This window comes from Helianthus annuus, chromosome 17 (assembly GCF_002127325.2).
Source record: "Helianthus annuus cultivar XRQ/B chromosome 17, HanXRQr2.0-SUNRISE, whole genome shotgun sequence".
NCBI classification, from domain to species: domain Eukaryota; kingdom Viridiplantae; phylum Streptophyta; class Magnoliopsida; order Asterales; family Asteraceae; genus Helianthus; species Helianthus annuus.
The window spans coordinates 120,592,393-120,618,287 of record NC_035449.2 but is presented as its reverse complement, the minus strand read 5'-3'; the positions used below and the strand labels follow the sequence as shown (position 1 = coordinate 120,618,287).

The 25,895-nt window shown below is 40.7% G+C and overlaps 1 protein-coding gene across 1 annotated transcript; it reads right to left on the bottom strand.

Annotated features, from left to right (window-relative positions):
- Positions 1-21,055: 21,055 nt before the first annotated feature.
- LOC110926064 (uncharacterized sugar kinase slr0537) lies at positions 21,056-25,395 on the bottom strand. The gene is made up of 5 exons (XM_022169826.2): positions 24,919-25,395; positions 24,468-24,730; positions 23,885-24,002; positions 22,627-22,835; positions 21,056-21,669 (listed from the first exon to the last, which is right to left on the bottom strand). The coding sequence occupies exons 1-5, from the start codon at positions 25,216-25,218 to the stop codon at positions 21,216-21,218; spliced, it is 1,344 nt and encodes a 447-aa protein (XP_022025518.1). The 5' UTR covers positions 25,219-25,395; the 3' UTR covers positions 21,056-21,215.
- Between the last annotated feature and the right edge of the window lie 500 nt (positions 25,396-25,895).

Sequence of the window (25,895 nt, the reverse complement as noted above, 5' to 3'; positions counted from 1 at the left end):
TAGACAAGTAAACCGGGTCAAAAACATGAGCCCTTATAGAGGGATAATAGTTCGGAACATTCACTTGTTGAATGATTCCGGAAAGCATGGTTAAAGTCATGAAAATAAGCATGATGATTATAGCACAAGCGACCCTCGGGAGGGAAGCAAATGCTCATACTCGATAATTGTAGAAGCATGGTAATAGCCCTAAGCTTTGGGGGTGGTATAATGCAACCTTTGTTAATGGGTTGGGTAAACGAAACAAGGAAATCAGGGATAAGTCATTGGCATCTCGGTTTCCGTGATGTGAAATTTACATGGTTAGATCCGTGATTTTACTACGGACTCATAGGAAAAAGAATCGGTAAAAACGGACTACCGAGCAATAAGTTATGACCTTTTTAAAGCTGGAAAATAGTGAATTTCCGGAGCTGGGTAAAAATGCAGGTTTTAAACCTGCACCTGCTGGAAAAAGGGTTCCCCCGCGCCACACGGAAGAATCCTTTTAGACCCCCGCGATACGCGAGAGCCGTCGCGACACGCGAAAGGTTCCAGGAATTCCCCCGCGACACGCGGCAGAATCAAAGCAGGAAAATTATTATATTTTTTATATATTTTCATGTTGGAACTTGATTTCGTACATTCTAATGTTGTCAAAACTAATATTTTGGATGGTTTTGACCTTAGGTACGGCTGTCATGGATGTTGATCAAGCAATGGAATTCAATAACCGAACACATATTTTGAATGCTTCCGCGATTATCTAATCAAGCTAGACGTAGATGTTGTTGTTGAAACTTTGTTAAATGTCATGTTTTTAAACAAGTTAGTATGTTATGTTACTTATTAACTTAACTTTGTAAAATCCAAAAATATGTTCTTTTTGTATAAAATATGTGTATTTCCATGATGAAATAATAAGAATATACAACAAGTGTTACAGATACAGAGTCTGAACACGGGGCCGTGCTCACTAAACACGCCCCTGTGCTCAAAGAGACCAGTAACTTTAATTAAAATGCCCAGATACAGACCCTGAACACGGGGCTGTATTCACCAAACACGGGGCCGTGTCCAACTTCTGTTTCCGTCTTTATTTCTGTTTTCTGGTCCCGAGACTCAGTTGTAGTCTGTTGAGTGATTCCTATGGATCAATACTCAGGAGGCTACAACTACACCTATGAGGAGGATGATTACATGAGAGACTATTGCACTAATTGTGGTACCCGCACTCGGTACAATATTGTAACTTATTTCAACCATCCAATTCATACAACTATTATGAGGAGCCCAGGTACGAGCCATCGACTTCATACACATCCTATGAAGACCAAAGGTATGAACCTTACCCCTCATACTCATATTTTGATGAACCAAGGTATGAACCTTCATACTCATACTTTGAAGAGTCAAGATACGATCCACCACCTTTATACACTTATTATGAGGAACCATGGAGTGAACAACCCACCTCATATGAGTACTATGAAGAACAAAATTACGACCCTTATTCATCATATGCTTACGATGAAGGACAATGGTGTGAACCATCTACTTCATATGGGTACTATGAGGAGCCAAGGATCGAACAACCGGATTCAAGCTTTGAGGATCCCCATCCTTACTCTATCACCGACATAGCCGATAGGATAATAGAACACATTAAAACTATCGAACGTTGCATAAAAGAATCTCGCGCAAGGAAAGAGGAGTCCCGCGCAAGAGAAGAATTAAATTGTAATAATAACGTAGAAATAGTTGAAAATGTAAAAATGGAAGAACAAATAAGTGAAAAACCGACACATGAGTTAAACAACGAAAGAGGTGAGGTCGATAACGTTAAAATTCAAGAAGAGTCTAATTTTGAAGAAATTAATCTCTTGTCACCTTCTTTTGAAAATCATTGTTTAGTGTCAACTCATGCTAAGTTTTTAAAGGAGCTAAACACTAACGCAAAAATTGAAGAAATGGTAAGTGTCAAGTTAACTAATGATCAAACTTCGCTAATAAAAGAAGACCCTTTTGAAATTAACATTACACCGGTTCCATGTTTTTTTTTCAAAATTCATTTATTAGTAACGTCACCATTGATAAGGATCTTTGTGTTAACATAATGCCTAATTACCTTTTCGAAAAATTGAGTATTAGTGATTTTGCCCCACTTCAAATACCCATTTTTCTATCCAATCGGAGAGTAATTAAGTCAATCGGTGTAGTGGAGGACGTCTTAGTTCAAACAAATCAAATGGTTATTCCAACCGACTTTGTCATCCTCGATGACGCTCCTCTAGTGTTGGGAAGACCATTTGTAAAAACTCACGAAGCTTTGTAAAACCGGAAGTTTAATAATCTACCTCTTCAATTAGGGGCATTCAAAAGGAGCATAGATCTTGAGCGTTCAATGAAATATCCTTTTGGCAATAATGACCCCCTAATTGAAGATGAAGATGAGCCACCTGATATAATGAAAAAGATTGACCACTTTGTTGAAGAAGAGGTCGCCATAGAACAAACCTTTAAAGTTCTTAATCTAGATGAGCCCCAAAATAAGGAGTCTCCTAAAGACCCACCCCTTGAGCTCAAAGAACTTCCAAAAGGTTTGGAATATGCTTTTCTAGACAAAGATGGTGGTTCTCCTGTAATTATTTCGTCTAAATTAAATACTATAGAAAAAGAAAAATTAATTAAACTTTTGAAAAAACATAAAATGCGATCGCTTGGAAGCTTGTAGATATAAAAGGAATAAACCCTTCCATGTGCACGCACAAAATTCTAATGAATGATGACTACAAATCAGTAATACAACCACAAAGGAGAGCAAATCCAAATGTCCAAGAAGTGGTTAAAAATGAGGTCATCAAACTACTTGACGCCGGACTTATTTATCCTATCTCCGATAGTCCATGGGTAAGTCCAGTCCAAGTAGTCCCAAAGAAGGGAGGTATGACGGTGATAACTAATGAAAAGAATGAATTAATGCCAACGAGAACCGTCACAGGATGGATAGTATGTATAGATTACAGACGATTAAATGAAGCAACAAGGAAAGACCACTTTCCTTTGCCCTTCATTGATCAAATGTTAGAATGACTATCCGGTCATAAATTTTACTGTTTCTTGGATGGTTTTTCAGGTTACTTTCAAATTCCAATAGCACCTGAAGACCAAGAAAAGACAACTTTCACGTGCCCCTACGGAACTTTTGCTTATCGTCGCATGCCATTCGGTCTATGTAATGCCCCCGCAACATTCCAACATTACATGTTGGCCATTTTCCAAGATATGATAGTAAAGACAATGGAAGTCTTCATGGACGACTTTTCTATCTTTGGAGATTCATACGACCAATGCCTCGATAACATCGAACGAATGCTATCCTGATGTGAGGAAACTAACCTCGCCCTTAACTGGGAAAAATGCCATTTCATGGTAACAGAGGGAATAATACTCGATCACAAGATCTTGAGCGAAGGAATGGAAGTTGATCGAGCAAAAATAGACACAATTTCTCGATTACCTCCACCATCCTCCGTTAGAGCAATCAGAAGTTTCTTAGGGCATGCCGTATTTTATAGACGGTTTATCAAAGACTTTTCAAAAATTTCAAGACCTCTAACAAAATTACTTGAAAAAGATGCGTCTTTCATCTTTGACAAGGATTGCAATTAAGCATTTCTAACCCTCAAGGAAATGCTAGTCAATGCACCTATCATGATAGTGCCCGATTGGAAACTACCTTTCGAAATCATGTGTGATGCAAGTGACTTTGCCGTTGGAGCTGTCTTGGAACAGAGAAAAGACAAGCATTTCCACCCAATTTATTATGCTAGTAAAACGCTTAACGATGCACAAGAGAATTACACAACTACTGAAAAAGAATTACTAGCTGTGGTATTTGCTTTTGATAAATTTCATTCTTACCTTGTTCTTTCTAAAACTATAGTCTATACAGATCATGCAGTTATCCGATACCTCTTCAAGAAACAAGACGCCAAACCCCATTTGATCAGGTGGATTCTACTCCTCCAAGAATTTGATATTGAAATCAAAGACAAAAGAGGAGCAGAAAACACAGCAGCAGATCATCTTTCACGCCTAGAAGACCCAGCTTTGGAGGCAACCAGGGACGAGCAAATCAACGAAAAAAGTTTCCAACAGAATCCCTGGAAATGGTGGAATACAGACAAGAACCATGGTATGCCGACTATGCTAACTACTTAGCTAGCGGTATAGTCACCAAAGGATGGCTACATCACCAAACAAAGAAGTTCTTTGCTGATGTAAAGCATTACTTTTGGGAAGACCCTTATCTTTTCAAAATATGTGCCGACCAGCTCATCCGAAGGTGCGTACATGGGAACGAAGTAAGAAGAATACTCCGCCATTGTCATGAAGGTCCATATGGAGGACATCATGGTGCCGCTAGTACAGCACGGAAGGTATTTGATTCAGGATTTTATTGCCGACCATTTACAAAGATGCGAAAAATCTTGTCAAGACATGTGATGCTTGCCAAAGATCAGGTAATATTTCTTCCAAAAATGAAATGCCACAAAATGACATTCTCGTTTGTGAAATTTTTGATGTCTGGGGACTCGATTTCATGGGACCTTTCCCACCGTCAAAAGGAAACAAATATATACTTGTGGCACGATTACTTGTCTAAATGGGTCGAGGCCGAAGCACTTCCAACAAATGATGGAAGAGTTGTGGTAAAATTTCTGAAAAAAATTATTCTCTCGTTTTGGAACACCTAAAGCATTAATAAGTGATAGAGGTACCCATTTTTGTAACCATCAACTCGAAAAAATCTTAGCAAGATATGGGGTCTATCATCGGGTCTCAACAGCGTATCACCCTCAAACAAACGGACAAGCCGAAGTGACTAATAGAGGTTTAAAACGAATACTTGGAAAAAACCGTAGGTTTAAATAAAAAGGAATGGGCCGATAAATTAGATGATGCTTTATGGGCTTTTCGTACTGCTTATAAGACCACTATAGGCACAACCCCATATAAGCTCGTCTATGGAAAAAGTTGTCATTTTCCTGTAGAAATAGCTCACAAAGCCTACTGGGCAATAAAGAATGTAAACTTAGATTTAGATACTGCAGGTAAAAATCGATTTTGTCAAATAAATGAATTAGACGAACTAAGGAATTATGCACACTCTAACTCGGAAATTTATAAGGAAAGAACGAAAAATTTACACGACAAATACATTAAACCAAATGAATTTCGAGTAGGAGACCAAGTTCTATTGTTTAATTCACGACTTCGATTATTTCCGTGTAAACTAAAATCTAGGTGGTCAGGACCTTTTTCCATCACCCATATTTTTCCTCACGGTGCAGTAGAAATTAAATCTCGAAATGGAATCCCATTCAAAGTCAATGGCCAACGGCCAACGGCTGAAACTCTATCAAGGATCCACTGAGGATGAAGAGGAAGAAATCTCGCTCCAAACGATCAACGAATAAAGGCATCAACATCGTACCTGGTAAGTTACGAACGAGCGGGTAAACATCGAAAACGGTAAGTCTTCGAACCAAGTTTCTGGGAAAACAGGGCACTCACACGTGCAATTAAAAAAAAATTTAAAACTTTGCTCGGCACGGGGCCGTGTCCGCGCAACTGTCAGGATAAAACCCTCTTTTCACAACAGTTACACCATTCCACACGCCCCGTTTCCCTGAAAAAAGCTCTGGTCCAGGCGATTTTCCGCAGATTTTCGACGTCTCCTATCATTCTAACAACATCAAGGTATGATTCTATCATCATTAGTAGTTAGATTAGTTACTTGCATGTAGTTAAAACATCAAAAATTTGGGGAAAAATCTAGGGTTCTTGAAGTTCATCTGGATCAAACTCAAATCTTTGTTATAATTTGTTACCATTAGTTTATATTAGTGTAATAGGAAGTAAACACACTTGTATTGTTGATAGAATTGCCCGATTTCTCATAAAAGCCCCAAACCCTTGTTTTTGAACCGAAAAAGATAAAATTGAAAGGGTAAACGGTTTAATTTGGAAAAAAACGGCACTTGGGGTTTCATTTTCGGGGGAAACCGCACCTACTTGGCCAAAAATTTTCAGATTTTCGGGACCGGGACGAAAATTGCAATTTTTGAGTAACAGACGCCTGGACACGAGGTCGTGCCCACTGAGCACGGGGCCGTGTCCAGCTCACTGTTTGCAGTTTTTTCCGAAAATTTCACTATTTCGTGCTAACTTTTGGTGTATTCTTTCAGATGTCGAAGAAATTTACAAGATTCAACGCTAATGAGCTCGATGCTAGGGCCAGATATGATATACTTCAAGCAAGACCTGAAGAATACCCAAGGCAAGCATGCACGGACCTCTTAATCATGGTGAACCAACTTGACTGCTTCAACAACCTCATTACCGGCCCACTAAGGGTTGCCTTAACCACTCGACTACGGTCGGTACACGAATGCACCATGGAGTTCTACAGCACCTTCACTTTCAATTCAAGGACCGACCCTTTTGATAACAATGGGGTTGAATTTCGTTGTGGGGGAACAAGATACTTTATATCCATGGCGCAATTCGGGGCAGTAGTGGGGCTGTATACGGAAGAGGATTCGGGGAATGAGGAAAACACCGGGGGAATGCGAGAGATTGACGAGAATGAACGCCAAGCTGCATGGGCTCAGATTGGTGATGGGTTTTACAATCCGAGCAGTACTAAGAGCACTAAGCTAAGGGATCCGCTCTATCGCTACATTCACAGGCTCCTTACTTACTCTCTTAGTCAGAGACATGACAGCAGCGGCGTTGTTGGGTTGAGAGATTTGGTAGTCCTCCACTGCATTCACACCCGCAGACCCCTTGATGTTCCATTTCTGCTACTCCGGAACATGCATCTGAACCGGCTTGCTCATGCACCAACCCCTATTTTCTACGGGGGATGGGTGTACCGCCTCTTCAAGCACTTCACGCGCATTCCTAGGTCTTTTGAAAGGAGCCCATGGTCGGGACGGGTCGATGTGCACATTTGCCGCGCCATGAACCTAATCTATGAGGCGGAAGACGGATTGGTGAGCTTTCAGAGGATGCAAGGCCATGCATGGAACCCACAAGAGGCGCTAGTCCTTCACGCTCCACCTCCCCAATACCAGTACCAACCCCATGGTGAACCGGGCCAATCCTCCTCACAAGGAGGTGGTTTTCCAAACTTTCAAAGTTTACATGATCTTTTGCAGGAAAACCTTATGTGCACCAGGAACACCTACAACCTTGCCAACAACACATACCACCGGGTCGGAGTCATTGAAAGAAACATCACCGATATCCAAGACGACATCGGGAGCATCCGGGAGTATATGGCGGGTCATGGGGGAGGAGGTGATGACAGTGATGAAGACATGGACTAGGAGGGTGAAGAAGGAGTAGGAGTGGACGGTTGGTGAGCCCACAGGTTAATTTCCCTTTCTCTCAAACAATTCCCGGCCTGCGTGCCGAAGTGTTGAACAATTTACTTTTCCTGACTTATTTTTATTTTCTGCTTTTGTTTTTTATTTTTAACTTGTTGGTTTGGATGCTTAACATGGTAATTTAGGACGTTTGGTATTGTTTGGTGTGGTATTTACTGATAAAACAGGTACAAACAAGGCTTAGAGTACTAAACATTGGTACTACTAAGGCCGGGGCAGGAAAACCGAAGAAATAAACCTGTTTTTCAACCTTGCAGATTGTCCACACGGGGTCGTGTCCGGCCGACACGCCCCCGTGCCCACCTCCCAGACCTGCTGTTTGTTTATGTTTTCTGCAAATTTTTACCAAACACGGGGTCGTGCCCAGCCAACACGCCCCCGTGTTCAACTTCTGTAAGTTTTCGTTACTGGCACCTGAACATGGGGCCGTGTCAACCCAACACGGGGCTGTGTCCAGACTGCCAGTAACATAAAATTTTGCTTTTAACACCATTTTACACATTCAATCAACCTAAAAACTTATTTTTGGGACACATTGAGGACAATGTGTAATTTAAGTGTGGGGGGGATGCTAAAACCTTGAATTTTGCAAGTCCTAATAACAAGCCTTACACAAAACTCTATTGGAACCGCTAATCACCCCAATTTTTTTCCAAAAATTTTCATTTTTTTTACTTGTCTAAGTTTAAATTAGGAATTCAAGTCTTAACAAGGTTATATTTTTACAAGTTTACAACCGATAGCGTCGTGATAAAAAGAACCAACATAAGAAAATTACGAAAAGGCATAACAAACTTAGTTTAAATTTGATTATATATACTTGATCACATAAAAAGCCCTTTCCCACAAAAGTGAGTTTTGAGCCTTTAACGAGCATACAAATATATATCTTTACACTAAATGCTCATTTTTCGTTTCTTGTGTGAATAGCCGCTTGGTTCGTACGACTCTAGAACTTGCCACAACAATACATTCCCGGTCCTTACCAACTTAAACCCGAGTAAGTAAATGATGGAGGCATTAGGACTAACCCCTTTTTCATTCTACACCATTATTTTTCATTTTTTTTACCATCTACCCAAGCCTAACCCTTCACTCAAAAGTCCTCTTGATGTTTACAAAGGTATATAGTTAAAAAGGAGGAGGATTGATTGCTTGGCAAGCTTATGGTAGAAGTAAGTTCCATGCCACTCTCGAGTGATTCACTAAAAATACACCTTCGGCCGAGTGTTGAGTGATTCCCCCGTGAAGTATGTGAACTTGTATATAAATAGAATTTTAAAAAGGTATGTTATGCCCTAATAAATAATTTATCTTATGAAACGTTTTTAATAAATCATGACGAATAGGATTGTAAATAAATAAAAATAAAACCTAAATAATCTTGGAAATCCCGACACTCTATGACAAACCCAAAAACCTTCTCTTCGACCTATTCCATTTGGGAGTGAATAAGCCACATTATAAACAGTTTTGCTTGAGGATAAGCAAAGATTCAAGTGTGGGGGTATTTGATGTGAACAAAATGCAACATATAAATTACATCAATTGTGGCTTAAAACTAACCCTTTTTTAGTACTAATGTTGGAAAAAGTGGGCTTTTGTCTTCCTTTTGTATTTTCAGGATTAAATGAGCTCAAAATAACAAAAGAAGCAAAAAGACAGCAAAATCTAACATAAATACAAGAAAGGAAACAAAAGTGATATGCCCGACCCCCCGACAGCATCTTCCCAAGCAAAACAAAGAAGACAGAAGACTGAACACGCCCCGTGCTCAGCGAGCACGGGGCCGTGCCCAAGAAGCAGCAGAAAAGACAAACCCATAGAAGCTTCTACTGCCCACCACGGGGCCGTGCCCAGCGGACACGGGGGCGTGGTCAACTTCCTGCAGGCGCATTTATTGTAATTGCGAATTACAATTAATGAAGAGATAGAGTGTCAGATGGACACGCGGCCGTGCCCAGCGGGCACGGGGTCGTGCCCGAGCTTCTGTTCAGCCTATAAATAGGAGTGTTTGGAGCTTTTGCAACTCATCCCTTGGCACACCACCTCTCTCACACTTCACCCACCACCATCACAACACCATCATCCACCACCATCATCCATTATCCATCATAGAGTGTGTGAGTCGTCTCGGGATCCAAGATTAATCGTAAGAGTTCTTGACAATCAAAGGCCATGTTTGCCTAAGTCTCTTACATCACTTGGTGAAGACAAGTGTTTAGTGTAATACTTTTTATTTTTAATCTTTTGCACTTTTTAATTGGTTTTGTATTAATGACTTTAATTACTAGTTTCTTATGTTGAAGGTGATTCTTCCTTATCGTTTGTCCGTGGTGTCTTGGCATTATTTTACTGTCTATATAAAATAAAAGATTTTCACCATTCATATCTCCACGGTCTATATGGAGGTATGTTGGCTACCTGGTCGGGGGTTAAGGGAACGGTTTGGTAAGAGTCTTGCCATTGTTCAGTGTATAGATCCTGCAAAGGACCTGGGTCAAATTTAGTAGGACCTCCTTCAATACCCAAAGGTATTGGATGGCGGGGGTCCAAACTCTTTGATCCCCTCATAAGTTAAACTACTATTAAAACTTTAACCCAGCTACTTAGGACTGTATCCCTGCTGACTCAGACTGCTTAGCTGAGGGTAACGTCGCCTTCAAAAGAGGGGCCTACCACATTATGCATTAATAACTTAATTAATTATCTTTCAATAATCCGACCCTTTAGGATTGTATCCTTGCTGACTCAAACTACTGGGTTGAGGGTAACGTCGCCTTCAAAAGAGGGGCCTACTACAATAACTAAGATAATCTCTTAAATAAGTGCAAAAGTGCGAAAATAATCAAAGGTTACACTACACACGAGTCGGATCCAAGTGATTCATCTTGTCTATCTGTTTTTACTTTTATTTTATTTTTCAGCATTTTAGTTAGTTTTATTTTCTTAGTTTAAAACCTTTTTTCTAACATTTTGATTTGATTAGACGTTGAGGATAAACCAGTACTAAAAGCTCTTGTGTCCTTGGACGACCTCGGTATCTTACCAACACTATACTACGTCCACGATGGGTGCACTTGCCCATATGTGTGTTTAGTGTTAGTAAATATCGTGTTTTATAAATTTAAAACTTGGCTAAAAAGTGTAAAAAGGGCTTAAAATATATACCTAATATATATAACACCTCGCACGCATCAGAAGTCTAGCACCCGAAAGGAGCTTGGCTGCATGCCAAGAGGTTGAAAAGCTTGTATCAGCTGGAATTCTCCGGGAAGTCAAGTATCAATCCTGGGTTGCAAACCCAGTCATGGTTCGAAAGCTCGATAACTCTTGGAGAATGTGCATAGACTTCAAGGACTTGAACAAGGCTTGTCCTAAAGATTGCTACCCGTTGCCAGAAATTGAGCTCAAGGTTGACTCCCTCACTGGTTACCCTTTCAAGTGTTTTCTCGATGCTTACAAGGGTTACCACCAAATTCTCATGAAGGAAGAAGATGAAGAGAAAACTGCTTTCCATACGGACAATGGAATCTTTTGCTAGCAAAAGATGCCTTTTGGCCTCAAAAACGCGGGCGCAACCTACCAACGCCTAGTTGACAAGGCTTTTGCAAGTCAAATTGGTAGAAACATGGAGGCATATGTCGATGATTTGGTAATCAAAGGCAAAACAGAATACCAAATGCTTGATGACATCCAAGAGACTTTCAAGAACCTAAGGAAGGTCAACATGAAACTCAACCCTGAGAAGTGTTCGTTTGGGTTTGAAGAAGGTAAGTTCCTGGGGCATATTGTGGGAAAACAAAGTATAAAGGCCAATCCAAACAAAGTCAAAGCTGTTCTCGAAACCAAGCCACCACGAAGCAAGAAAGAGGTAGAAAGCTTAAACGGGAAGCTTGCAGCCTTAAAGCGTTTCACCTCAAAATTGGCTGAAAGATCGTTGCCTTTCTTCAAAACACTCAAAGGATGCTCTGACAAAAAGGATTTCAAATGGACTGAGGAAGCCTTCAACCAGATGAAGCAACACCTAGCTTCGCTCCCAGACATTGCAGCCCCAGAAACGGGAGAATTGATCTCTGTATACCTCTCGGTTGCTGAAGAAGCAATAAGTGCGGTCCTCACCATTAAACGAGACAAAGTTCAGGTACCCGTTTATTTCTTCAGCAAAACTCTAAAACTGGCAGAAATCAAGTATCCTCCCTTGGAGAAACTTGCTCTAGCCCTAGTCCAAACGACTAGAAGGCTTCGAAGGTATTTCCAAGCACACCCTATACATGTGGTCACTGACCAACCCATTAAGAGTGTGCTTGAAAAACCAGAAAATTCAGGACGATTAGCCAAATGGGCAGTGGAACTGGGTGAACATAACATCACCTATGTTCCAAGAAAAGCCATCAAAGCCCAAGTCTTGGCTGATTTCATTGTAGAAGTCCCAAAGCAAACAATCATTGAAGTAAACACAGCTGCCACTGAACCCTCAGACCTTGAAGCCTGGAAGCTTTTTACTGATGGGGCTTCAAGCGTTGAAGGGTTAGGTGTAACAACCTGCACCTTCGTGCGTTGTTACTACTCGATACACTCGTTACGCCTAGCACTAGAGATTCGGATCATAACGTAACTATATCAGATATATCACTAAATCGAAGTATAATCGAATGATTACGCATATTCTATCACTATTACAAAGCTATTTTCGCAAATAATAACGCTCACGATGACATAGAGTGAGGACCTATTCTAACCTCCTCGATAACCGTGAGGTGTCAAAACATAAACAATCAACGCTAACAAGGACCTTCGGGTGAGTACCATGACTCCAGCTGACGATAACGGCAACACGAGCAAGTAGTACCCCGATAATCTTTGTGGCTCATCACATCGAAGAACGCACTCGAAGGCACGCGTAACTCGATCATCACACCGAGAATTGGATATATAGATGCGTATATGCGACCCTTTTGTGATTAATTATAATAAATAATTAAATAATTATATAAATATATGAAATTATGGCCCAAACAGTCGAAATCGCGCCAAAAACGAGGATCAAGGGCTTCCGTGCGGACAGGCCAGCCAAACGGCTGGGCCAGTCAATCGGACGGGCCAGCCGATCGGAGAGAACAGCCAACCGGCTGGACCATCCAATCGAACGGGCCAGCCGATCGGCTGGGCCATCCGATCGGACAGGCCAGCCGATCGGTTGGGCCAACCGATCGGACAGGCCAGCCGATCGGTTGGGCCAACCGATCCGGCCCACCTTTTCCTCCTTTTTCCTCCTTCCTCGCCTATAAATACCCCCTCTTCACCCCCAAACATTTTTTGTTGCTGCTGCTACTCGACCAAGACGTTCCAGCCCCTTAATCTCTCGATTTCTCACGATTCTTGTAAGTTTTCACCCCGAATCTTGTACTCCCTTGATCTATACGCATTCTTCCATCTTTCTACCTTTTGATTTCCAACTTTAAACCGTGAAATCAACAGATTTGGAGTGTTCTAGGGTGATGTCACCATGGAGTTCTTCAAGAGTGATGTCATCCCATGAAGAACAACTCAGATCCGAACGGTTTCCATACGACTATACATAAAATCTTGCCTAAATCAACGTTTCTAATCAAACAGCCATGGATTTGAGGTGTTCAGAGTGATGTCATCACAAAGTTCTTATGAACTTCAAGTGTTGGCCTCATTCCACCAAGAACAACTCAGAATCCAGGGATTTTCCAAGAATAATCAAGGTTTCCACATCAGATCTATACATAAAAACGATGGAAACAGAGCTTAGACCGACCTTCTACTCATTCCTAGTGTCGTGTTGGTCAAGGATCTGATTCCTGCCGAAGAGGCAACCGGTTTCGGGTTAAACACGGAAAAACCACCAAGAACGGCCAGTTCTGATGAAACGGGGTGATTCCCGGCCGTTAGAACAGGTCGGAATTGATGGAATTTCAGTTGTTCAACGCGTCACAACAACGTCTCGACCAAACCCACCGAAAACACGCAAAATCATCGAAAGAACAGCTGGACAGGCTGGCCGATCGAGCGGCCCAGCCGATCGGCTGGACCAGCCGATTGAACGGCCCACTCGATCGAACGGCCCACTCGATCGAGCAGCCCACTCGAACGAGCGGTCCATCCGAATGGGCCAGTTCAATTCGATTTTCATTCAATTTCACGTGATTCGATACCGTCTAACGCATAACCCAATACTCATGTGATCAGTCTGAAATCAGGACATTCTCAGGCACCATCCCGTCAATCCAACCGAATACGCAATGTGAGTATACTTGACCCCTTTTTATCGAATTTTGGGTGTAACATACGTTCCTTATAAATCGAACTTATCAAACGAATGATTCAAATAGTCAATCTATCACTTGCGAATAACTGATTGCATAGGTATACGTGATGCTAGTTGCATGTATGCTAGGACTTATACTCGTGACGTCCCACCACGACTAGTATAGTACTATTGCGCCCGACGGGGTCTAGTTATGCCATCGAAGAGTCGAGCATCGAGGACTTAGCTGGTAGTATCAGTTTTGTGAGTATATATGTCGTGTATTACGTTTATGCATGTGGAAATTCGCAGCACTTTTTAATCTATTATTCTATTACATATCAAACCTGTATACTTGCCAATACTTTTGTATTGACATTATTTTAACGTATGTTGCAGGACTAGTTGAAGGCTACATCAAATCAAGCTAGGAAGTCTAGAAACTCACCTAAAATCTAGGTTGTCGGATTTGAATTGTTCGAGAGGACAAGAAATCTGTGATGACTTATGTGATTATATTATTTGTTAGTATGGGATAACGAATGTAATAAATTTTATCGCAATATAAGTTGTTATAGATTCTCTTGAGCAATCTGATTCGCCTAGTGCCGCGCCCCGATGATTCCGCCATCGGTTGGGGTGTGACATTAGGGGCTGGGCTCATTTTGATCAACCAGAAAGGGTTAGAATTCACGTATGCTCTTCGATTTGATTTTCAGACCACCAACAACGAAGCTGAATACGAAGCACTGATAGCTGGCGTGAGGTTGGCTAAGGAAATGAAGGTTCAAAAGCTTGAAGTCTTCACGGACTCGTTGTTGGTGTCAAGCCAAGTAAATGACAGTTATGTTGCAAAGGAACCTAACATGAAGAAGTACAAGGAAAAATCCAAAGAGCTGATGAACACATTCCAAACGTGTACCATCAAGCAAATTCCCAGATCCCAAAATAAGAAGGCTGATGCCTTGAGTAAACTCGCATCTCTCACCTTTGCCCACCTCACTAAAAAGGTATTGGTAGAAGTGTTGAAAACTCCATCAATTAAAGAATTGGAAGTTCAAGACGTAATCACCGAAGAGGGCCCCAATTGAATGACTCCAATCAAAAAATTCCTTAAAAATGGTGAGTTACCTGCTGATCAAACAGAGGCTGAAAGGGTTAAAGTCAAGTCTAGACAGTACGTGTTGCAAGGAGAAATCCTCTACAAAAAGGGGTACCTTGCACCCTTGCTGAGATGTGTCGGTCCCGAGCAAAGCCAGTATTTGATCAAAGAGGTTCATGAAGGGATATGCGGAGCTCATTTTGGAGCAAGAACGGTGGTTGCTAAACTAATGAACCTTGGGTATTTCTGGCCCTCCATGCACCGAGACACCACTAAACAACTGAAAAAATGTGATTCTTGTCAAATCCATGCACCGGTACCAAAGAGCCCCAAGCATGACGTTGTCCCAATATCTTCAGCATGGCCGTTTCATAAATGGGGAATGGACATCGTCGGCCCATTCCCACCAGCCAAGGGCGGAGTGAAGTTCTTATTAGTTGTCATAGATTACTTCACCAAGTGGCCGGAGGTTAAAACACTTGCAAAAATTACGGGCAAACAGGTCATTGACTTCGTTTGGGAAAACATCATTTGTCGCTATGGGTTGCCGGGAGTGCTCGCCACCGATAATGGAAAGCAATTCGCTGAGAAGCCTTTTAGCGTTTGGTGCAAAGAGTTCAGAATAACTCAGGTTTTCAGCTCAGTGGCATATCCACAGTCAAATGGTCAAGTGGAAAGGATGAATAGAAGCATAGTTGAAGGGATCAAAGCCAGATTGGGGAGGCACGAAAGCAATTGGCTTGAAGAGTTGCCAAGTGTTCTATGGGCCATAAGAACAACCAAAAAAACAAGCCACAAAAGAATACCTTATAGCTTGGTGTTTGGATCTAAAGCCGTGATTCCAGCTGAAGTAGGAGTTGTAACTCAAAGAACGGTCAACATGGATCCCGAAGCAAACCAAAAAGAGACCATGTTAAACTTACAACTCCTAGAGGAAGCACGAGACCAAGCTGCAATTCAAGAAGCCAAGTACAAACAAATGATGGAAGCCTATTACAACAAAAGAGTCAAGCACGAACGTTTCAAGCCAGGAGACCTGGTGCTTAGAAATAATGAGGCTAGTAAAAAAGAGAACCAAGGAAAGCTTGGCCCAAAATGGGAAGGGGCATACACAATCCTTGAAGCACACAAGGGCGGATTCTATAAGCTAGCCGACTCAGAAGGTAAAAAGCTTCCAAGACATTGGAATGGAAAGACCCTCAAGAGGTTTCATGTCTGATCAAGAAAGATTGGTTTGTATTTCACAAGTTGTATTTCAAGAGTTGTCCTATGATCACTTTTTGTAACACAATATCTCTTGAATGAATGAAGATGTTTTATCAAATTTGTTTTTCTATCCTAAAATCAGGTTGAGAACCTAGCAAAAAACTCCATGGCAAGGGCCATGTAAGGGGATGAGCTCCCAAGCCATATCGCTCAATAGGTTCAAGGGTTGAATGAACCTATATAAGGGGTGAGTTCCTAAATCAATACAACTCCATGAGACTTATAATTAAAAAACAAAGTTGTCTCATAGACGGGTCCGAACAGCCTACACCAAATGTTCCTTAAGCCTTAGAAAATTTATCAAAAATAGGCTTACGAACTAAAACCAAACTAAGGAAAATAATAGGATAGGTGCTATGTCTTCTTGTTAAAAATACCAAGGCTAAGTGACTGCAGCACTGAACCCTTTAAGGTATAAAAAACATAAAGACAACACAAACCCAACAAAGACAATACCATAAAGATAAAAAATAATTCAAGGAGCAATGCAACAACGCAAATAAATAAGTTACACACAACCCAAATCTTAAAAATACAAACCAAGACATCAAGTCAGAAACTAAAGTAGCAATCGGAAGCCTTGAAGGCTTCAAGCTACAAACATGCAAACAGTCAGAAGCCTTGAAGCCAAGAAAGCTGCCTCACAAGAACAGGCACCAACACAAAAATCATAACATAAGGAAAATAGTAGAAAGGTAATAGCATAAGATAAGAGCCTTAAAGGCTCCAAAACATTCAAACAAGTTAAAACAAGCCTTAACGACTTGTAAACCTAGAAATTGTTCAAATGGCCATGGCCAAACCACAACCACAAAACAGGAACCTTAAGGGTTCCTGCAAAACCTAAGATTGTTTAAGGTAACATACAAACTATTAAATTGTTTTTGGGGTGCTAAGTAAGCTACGAATGTTTATCAAGCATCAACAGAAGGCTTAGAAGCCCCTGAACCATTACCTTTAGCCCTTTTGGTCTTCTTCGACTTCTTAGCTTTCGAACCACCATCACCACCAACTGCTGAACCTTCTAAACTCGCATCCTTGGGAGCATTAGGTTCTCCCGAAAAGGTATCCTCACTATCTCCTGAATAAGATCGCTTTCTTGAAAGGGAACCAAGCACTTCAGCATAAACCTTTTCGTTAAGACCATCCGGTTTTAGGTCCTGCAAGACAGAAGGAGGGTTACCAAAACAAGCTGCAACCTGGTTAACATACGGATAGGTCAGCCTTTCCATCTGCTCAACGGAACCCTTGAAGACCTCAGAAGCTTCAGGACGGTACAAGGGAGACTTTTCCAACGGATGACCAGATTCATGAAGCTTGTAACCGGCAATGAGACCTTGATATTTCCCCAAGTTGAGCAGTTTGGTATAAACTTCTCCAAGAGCAGAATTAAACTCCTTAGAATGAAGAAGATAGGTAACAACTTGGTGGAAACCTTGCTCAATAAGCCATTGGTTATCACCAGTGGCTTGGGAAACCAAGGACTTTAAACCCTCTTTCTATTCTTCAAAGGCCCTCTGTTGGACATTCAAGGCTTCCCTATCAGCCTTTAGTTTCAAACGGTCAGCTTCAAAACTTTTCTTGAGATCATTTACCTCAATCTCATGTTTCCTAGTCAACTCCTCAACCTTCTTCGCCCAATCTTCTTCTTTCTTGGAGAACCCCTCAACCTCTTTCTTCATGGCAGCCATAGAGGCTTTCTTCTTGGAAGCATCCTCGTACTCCTGCATACCCTTGGTAAAACGGGTAACGTCTTCGGCCAATAAGGCCTGAAGATTATAGGAGCTTAGCATCAGTCTCGAGATGAAATGATTAGCTTCCATTTCAGAAATGGCACTCCGGACACCAGGAGGAGCAAAATGGGCCAACACCTCAGCACAAACAGCTAGGTCCTAGAAGCTATCTCCAACCTTCACCCCCCAGTTGGGAACATACACCTTTTCAGCCTCTGGACCTTCGAAGCTCTCAACACTTTTGACAGACGAACCCTGAATCGTAGGAGTGCTACCTTTCTTAATCAACTCCTTCTTCTTCTTGCCGGAAACAACCAACTCTTTCTCCTTACCCTTTGACACATCAACCTCAATAACCTATTCTGCCGATACTTCAATATCGTCACTAACATCAATGGCCTCTAAACCAGAGGGTTGATCAGCACCTTTCAAGTAACGTTTGGAACGACGAACAGAAACCTTGGAACCCGGAGCCTTTGTGAAACCTTTAACATTGGGAACATTCACATAGCCGGAACCCTCGAACCTATGCTCGGATCCCCTAACAACTGCATCTTCACCCGGAGTAGCAGCAACATCATCAAATGCAACATCGGAAGTATCATCACTCTTGATAAAGTCAAGTGCAAACATAACTACAAAATAAACAAAAATGAAATGTATAAGCAAGCAAAAAACAAGAACATAGCAACACAACAAGATAAATGCATACCCTGCCCATCTCTCATAAGCACTGGATCTCGATCACGTTTTTCCCATAACTTACTAAGACCCAATAACACCAATAAATGCTCAGGAAAGGGACGAAGCCTCGAGGGGCATTCCCTAAGGGTATCAAGGAAACAAGTGTTTATCTCAGAAGCAGAAGGTTCGGGTTCATTCAAGACGGCATCCGGATGCCTCCAAACAAGTTTAAAAGGGACAATCTCATCAGAAACTCAGAAAAATCAGTCTTTCCAGACACCAAGGCTAGAGACCCTAGACGAAATCAAGCAAGTATCAACCTGGGTTGTCTCGAATGTAAACCAATCACCATTCTTAGCCAAACGGAAAAAACGACAGAAAGACAAAAGGGTAGGATCATACCCAGAAGCACGGCACAGAACTTCAAAATGTAAAACCCTAGCCAGACCCTGAGGGTGAATCTGGCCAAAGGATATGCAATAATACTCCAAGACATTCAAAACAAAGATTGAAAACGGGTGACGCAGGTTCGAAAACTCAAAATGGCGACAATAGAGAGCAATGGAAGCAGGAGGACATTTATCGATTGAAGCATCACAAGCCGGAGCAACAGGTTTAAACTTCATCCCAATCCCCCTTCTATACAGAAATTTTCTACCTCCTCTTGAGTCAATCGAGAAAATGATTTTGCTAAATCCTTACGAGCCCCCATGATACAAGAAAATAACCAGAAAGAAAGAAATCGGAACTAACCTGAATGGTGAAAAGGGGAAAACTTGAGAGGAAATATGCAAAGGATTGCTCTTCTAAAAAGTTAATGTAAATTAATGAGAGCAAAATGTTATAATTAGATAAGGGAATTAAAACCGCCGCCTGACACAAAAACTGCCACAAGTCATATCAACTGTCTTGTCAAAATTCAAAAAACAAAAAGCTCAACCGTTTTCAAGCCTTCAAGCCTTGAAGCCTTTAAGCAATACAAATAAATGTGTAAAAGTCAGAAGTCTTTGAGCTCATTCCCAAAAAACCTCTGACTTGGGGGGCTGATGACGGGGGTAGCCCAAAACCAAATAAAATGACTTAAACACATGAATGCTTAAAAGGTTGAAAGGTTTAAAGGTTAAAAACTCGGGAGCTAGGATAAAGCATCACGTGTACAGTAATCAGTCACGTCTCTGATTACTTCAACAACTCTTTTAGCCGCAAAAGTAAGACGAGTTCACAGAATACAGTCTTTTACCCGCAGGTCAAAAGGCTTCAACCCCCAAAAGGGTAAGTCCCCCACTGCAGACATACTTCACTAGTCAATGGTTTCTTCTTTGGGAGATGACCTTCCCTATATATATGACACTTCATTTAGTGCCAGGGACATGCTGGATCAACCCTGATTCCATTGGGATCTCTGGTCATAGCTCTCGAGTACTTGTTCCATGCAAGTCACTCTTCATCACAATCAACACACACATTCTCTTTGCTCCCACATCCGAGACTGAACACATTTCAGTGGAGGATCTCGAGCAAACAACAAGATCTAACCAGTGAACCTCTCTCCACGTCTTGCAAACGTGGGGGACCCCACGACCTGCGTTAGGCAAAGTTAAACCCTTCGACCCTTTTGCCTAACCAGCCCAGCTACTACCATCGGTCTAGTATTTGTCGCATCAACAAGCATGATCATGTTCTTTACACTCCAGGTTGTAAAACGCAATGAAACCCAAAATCAATATTATACGCTGCAGGTCCTAAAAAGCAATGGAGTTTTAATATAGGTTCTAAAAAACAATGTAGTTTTACCATGGGTATGCCTTAGTTCCAACATGATCATGCATCTGTCTTAGCATGATCATGTTCTTTGCACTGCAGGTTCTAAAACGCAATGGGTTAACGTGGTCATGCCTTTGTTCCAGCATGATCATGCTTCTATTTTAGCATGGTCATGCCTCTGCTTTAACATCCAGAAGAACAAAAATGAAAAGAACTCTAACTAAAACATAATGAGGTGAAAAACGCAGTTGAGGTTTGATAACCTAAAACGCAATGAAAATATAAAATAACACAACTTACAAAAGAACTCCGATTAACGACAGTGGACGGAGAAAGAACTCCGATACACCGTCGGGAAACTTGTTGCGGTGGCGGTGGGTGGTGGAGCGGTGGCGGTGGATGGTGGTTTCAGATCTGAAACCCAACATGTGGTTGAAGGTGGTTGTGCTGGTTTCAGATCTAGTTTTCGACAAGATGGTGGTGGAGGTGGTAGTGTTGGTTGTGATGTGGTAGTTTATAGTTTTGAGAATGGTGGATTTAAGTATACGGAAAAGAGAAATGAATTGTAGATGCTAGGTTTTTTTTAAAGATGGTGAATTTTGAATAAAATACCCCTCATGTGTTTTCATCTTTGCCGCATGTCTTCTTATTACTTTCAATTATTTATTACCACTCTAGATCTAGGCTTACCCCTTGTTATTTCAGCATGTTTTCTTACTAGAAAAAGCAAATAACTATGTGGATCTATTGCACGACAGCTCGAGAAGATAGACCACAAACAATAACCACATAATTTATAAACTTTTTTCTTTCTTTTTTTTTTTTTTTTGTTGTTATGTACAATCAGCATCCTTAAGCAATAGATAATATTTTTGCAACCTAATTAAAAATAAAAACTTAATTAAATAAAAAATAAAGAGGGATGAACTGCTACATTGGAACCGTCAACGCTACAAACTAGAAATCTGGTCTGACCCGACATCAGATTGACGTGATGGGCTCTCGACATTGAATGTGAACGACTTGGCCAACCTAGCAGCATCTTGAACCCTGAGCCGTGTTCCCTGCTGCCCAACCACTGTGGCTGCAACCCGGGCTGCCAATGAGCCCATACCTTTCCAATCGGATGCACCCCTTAATAAACCATATAATATTCCTGAAGCGTATGCGTCCCCAGCTCCACATGTGTCGACTGGTGTGCAGGGTGAAGGCGGGATATACAAAGCCTCTCCTTTTACACCAATGTATGACCCTTGTTGCCCGTCTGTCACGGAAACTAGAGGAACAAAATGACTTAAATACCGCGTGGCAGATATGGGGCTTTCCCCTGAAGAGAAATGACAAAAGGTTCTTGCTTCGTCACTGTTTGCAAACACGATGTCAGCATAATTCTCCATGATTTCCCTTCACATAGACAGCTGATGACATTAGTAAATCATAATATTCACTTTTGCAAGCATATGCATCTCCAAACATCCTAACTTCAAAACATAAGGCTTATGCCCCAAAAGTCTAGGAGAATTTTGGATTGTATTTTTTCATCAAGGGATCAAGAAAACAAAAAAAAAAAAAAATGTGATAAAAATCATAAAATAATAACCAAGTTTCAATATTGTTCTAATAAAGTCGTACTTTTTTAACTATAAAAACCACCTAGGTTTCAACATTGTTGTTGGCGGGTCTTAAACGAAATATCAGAGGGAGCCGGACTCTCAAAACCGAATCTTTTACACCACAAAAAAATCGGAAATTTTCGGTAAAATTAACACTACGAAGCGAAAAAACAGGGAGGCCGGGGACCCCCCAGCCCTCACTAAGCTCCGCCAATGAACATTGTTCCATTTTCATAATTGTTTAAATTAAATTGAATGATCTAAATGGAAGAACACAATTACTTACTACTTCAGCTTAAGTTTGAAAAAAGAAAATAATTACTAAATAAAACAAGTTTCATATTTGTTCCATTTTGGACACTTAGTTTCATCATTTATAAAAAAAATCCTAACAAAGAAACAATAATGAAACTTGAGTGATTTTTGTAATTAGAAAAAGTTTGAGTGACTTCAATAAATCAATAATGAAACTTGGTTATTAGGTAACGTATTCACTTAAAAACGTACATACACAAAATGAAAACCGGTCAAACGGATCAAAAGTCACCCAAAGTGTTTTCAAATATTTAAAACCTTCTAAATCGTATTTATTTATAAGAGACGCACAACTTTATAATTTTATTTTATACAATTATTATTTATAAAGAAAACAGAGGTGTTGATGCCCATCCATCCCCATTTTGACCCGCACCATTCTGCCACCTCTACATTATACTATTATAGATCAAATAACTAATAATAAACCTACCAAAAATCATCATAATGTCTCTCTATGCACGTCACATCTGAGGCTGTAACAGCAACCAAAGCACCATTATCACGGGCAACTTGACAAATTTTCTTAATAGTCTTGATCGTGTCAGGAAACTCAAACAAATATCCTTCGATAACAAGAATATTTGTCTTGGAAATTATGCTCTCCATACTCGAGTCATACTTAATGTATGAAGATGTGCCCTGCCTCATACAAGCATTTACACTACATTAGAAATGCCACTATTCATGAATAATGGATCATGTACCCTAATGTTCACCAAAAGATGAGCGAAGTACATAGTTTGATATGAACGAGACTATGAAACAGTTATAGTTAACAAATAAACTTGAAAGGATAAAGGCAAAACAGCCCGAACGGCTCAAACATGAAGAAAGTCTCCCAAATTGGTACTTTAATGCATGAAACCTCCTAAACCATTTTTCAAAGGAGTAGACTGCTATTTATATAGGTCTTACAATTATGTATCCTAAGTCCTAACCTATTGATTGCAAAAGAAGTGTTTCGAATCAATCCAACCCAACCCAACCCGTATAAAAAAGTTCACTTTTTGACCGATTGCCCGGCAATTTTCTAAAATATCTTACCTTGAAGTATAATCCTACGAAATTGTTAGCTCTGTGAGGTTAACCGAATTAATTATAAGTTTCAGAAATGATGATTATGTGAACATAATAATCTATTCAGAAGAACCGAAGAACATAGTTGTCAATAGCGGCTATAGCGACCGCTATAGCGCGCTATGTAGCGAGGTGACCAAGTGTCGCTAACTCGCTATCTGGGTCATAGCGACCAATAGCTTGAATAGCGACAGTTAGGTTTTTTTTAATGTAAATTGGGGGGGGGGGGGGGGGGGATATTCCACGGTCCTCATAGGTGCTTTTAATGGCGCAACAAACATTCACTTTTTAATGTAAATAGCAATTAGATATAGCTATAAAATAGCTGGATTTATGGTTTTTGTTAAATATACATGTAAAATAGCATATATACCAAGGTATTTTGATATAATATACATATAAAATTTTTCAAAATTCTTTTTCTAGTGTATCGCTATTTATAAAATAGCAGTTGCTATTTGTCGCTATTCGCTATGTAGCATATAGGTCCCTTGTCGCTATTCGCTATTAACAACTATGCCGAAGAAATTGACCTAACCATTACAAACAGAAATCCGATGGAAAGTGGAAGCATGCTGAGAATTAAGAACATTATGTGGATATGATATTACCTGATATGCAAGCATCGTGCGCTGAGCATCCGACGTTGTTAAAACTATAACTGTCCCTGTTGTCCCGTCCTTGATCGGTGCAGACAGAAAACTCACATTGGCCCGTCTGAGTTTAGTTCTATACAACACAACACGTTAATAACATTCAGTTGCTAGAAATTAGACATTTAAATTTTAAAGTGAAGTAAAAGTTTTGTAATATCTACTTGCAAATTGAGGTGTTTGGATGTGTTGGAAGTCATTATAATTTCCGGTCACAATATATAGATTCTAGTCCTGACATAACCTACTTCCTCTTTAGGGGTGGCACTGGCAATCATGTCTGGGTTGGTGGGTTGAATCGTTGAACACAACCATGACCCATATATGCATGTCAAAGACATCAACTCCAACCTGGGCACACTTAAACTTTGTGTATACCCGAACATGACCAGTTTAACCCATTTATCTAAACGGGTTGTAAATTATATTGATCCGTTCTATTTCGCATTTACTTTTGGATAGGATCTAGCCAAAGTGACTTGTCTAATTAAACAGGTTAAATAGATCAACTAACGGGTTGTTGTGAAAGACGAAAGTCTACCTGTAGAACCCACCCAATGGGTCACCACCAATGCTACCAGCCATAGCAACATTCAAGGGTGCGCCGCTCATGGGGTGACCACCAAGTCTAGCCAACGCCACTAGTGTATTCGATAAAGATCCACCAGCAGCCGCCTTATAGCTGCAACCGTCCATTGCTTGCAGAACCCTACCTCTCTCCTCATGATTTACAACCTTTCTTGTACCCTTTTCTAAACCCAATCTCATCAAAAACTCATCATCCACTGTACCCGAAAAATCCACCTATCAAAGATCATTTAATCCACCAGTTCAGAATTACAAAAGCAGACAAGCCTACAAGCTAATACACAGATGAATCAAAGGCCATCTGCACAGATATTACATTGATTCATCGAATTCGATTATATGTAGAATAGTTTTACATGTTTATTGTAATTTATGTGACCCAATGGAATGGAAAGTATAGTTACCATGGCCTGGCCAAGACCTAAAACATCCCACCGGTCAGGCAAATTAGAGAAAGAGACGTCATCAACCGTATCCAAAACAACGTCGTCGTCGTCGTCGTCATCGTCTTCAATTATGGAACTGCTGGCGTTTGAGGAAGAACATAATGGCATACGGTGGTGTGTGGTGGAACGAACAGGGTAACTGGTATGGGTGCTGGACGGAACAACAAGGCGGCGGGTGGAGAGCGAGGAAAGGGGCCTATAATTAGTGGAAAAGGGGGATACTAGAGAGAGAGCCGCCATGAGTGTTGATTCCGCCATTGAGAAGAAAGATAGGTGTTAGGGTTTACAGCTGTGTCTTCTTCATCCGATGTTTCGACTACGTTGATGCTCGCACCACCACACCAATCTTCCGGGGATAAAAGTAGTGGATAACAATGAGTGTTTATATGTATTTTTAGTTACTTCTAGAATTTTATCTTTATAGACTGGAAACTCATTTGTAAAATAATTTTCTATGGGATTTTCTATAAGACCACTGTTATGGGGCGCGAGGAGGGAATTTTTTTTTTTTTTTTTTTTTTTTTTTTTGCCATAATGTCCCATAACGCCTAGTACACTATAACGGGCAACGTTATAGGGCAAAAAAAAGTGAGCAGCGCTATAGGTTTTGCCGTACTATGGGGTTTGGTTTTCAAACTTTAACCAATCAAAATAAGCAAGGTTTTTTATAATTAATTAATAAAATTGAAAATTAATAATTAGGTAATGATGGGTAGAGTAGGGGTTTTATGACTACGGACTCTAGTGATATAACGCCCCATAAAGCCCACATGTGACGTGACACGACATGTGTCACATAACGCCCCAAAAGGGGCTTTATGACTACGGATGACCTAAGTTTTAAATCAATCAACTCGTATACTTGTTCTGATCAAAAACCTTAAAACATCGGTTTGTAATTCGAAAAAAAAAAAACTTAACTCTGTTAAGCTATT

Bases quoted from the DNA above. Each gene is read 5' to 3' on its own strand.
- LOC110926064 (XM_022169826.2), bottom strand. From the start codon at position 25,218: ATGGCGGAATCAACACTCATGGCGGCTCTCTCTCTAGTATCCCCCTTT. The intron at 24,731-24,918 runs GTAACTATACTT...GATCTTTGATAG, and splicing joins TAGGTCTTGGCCAGGCCATG to GTGGATTTTTCGGGTACAGT. The intron at 24,003-24,467 runs GTAGACTTTCGT...TGTGTTGTATAG, and splicing joins CCATTGGGTGGGTTCTACAG to AACTAAACTCAGACGGGCCA.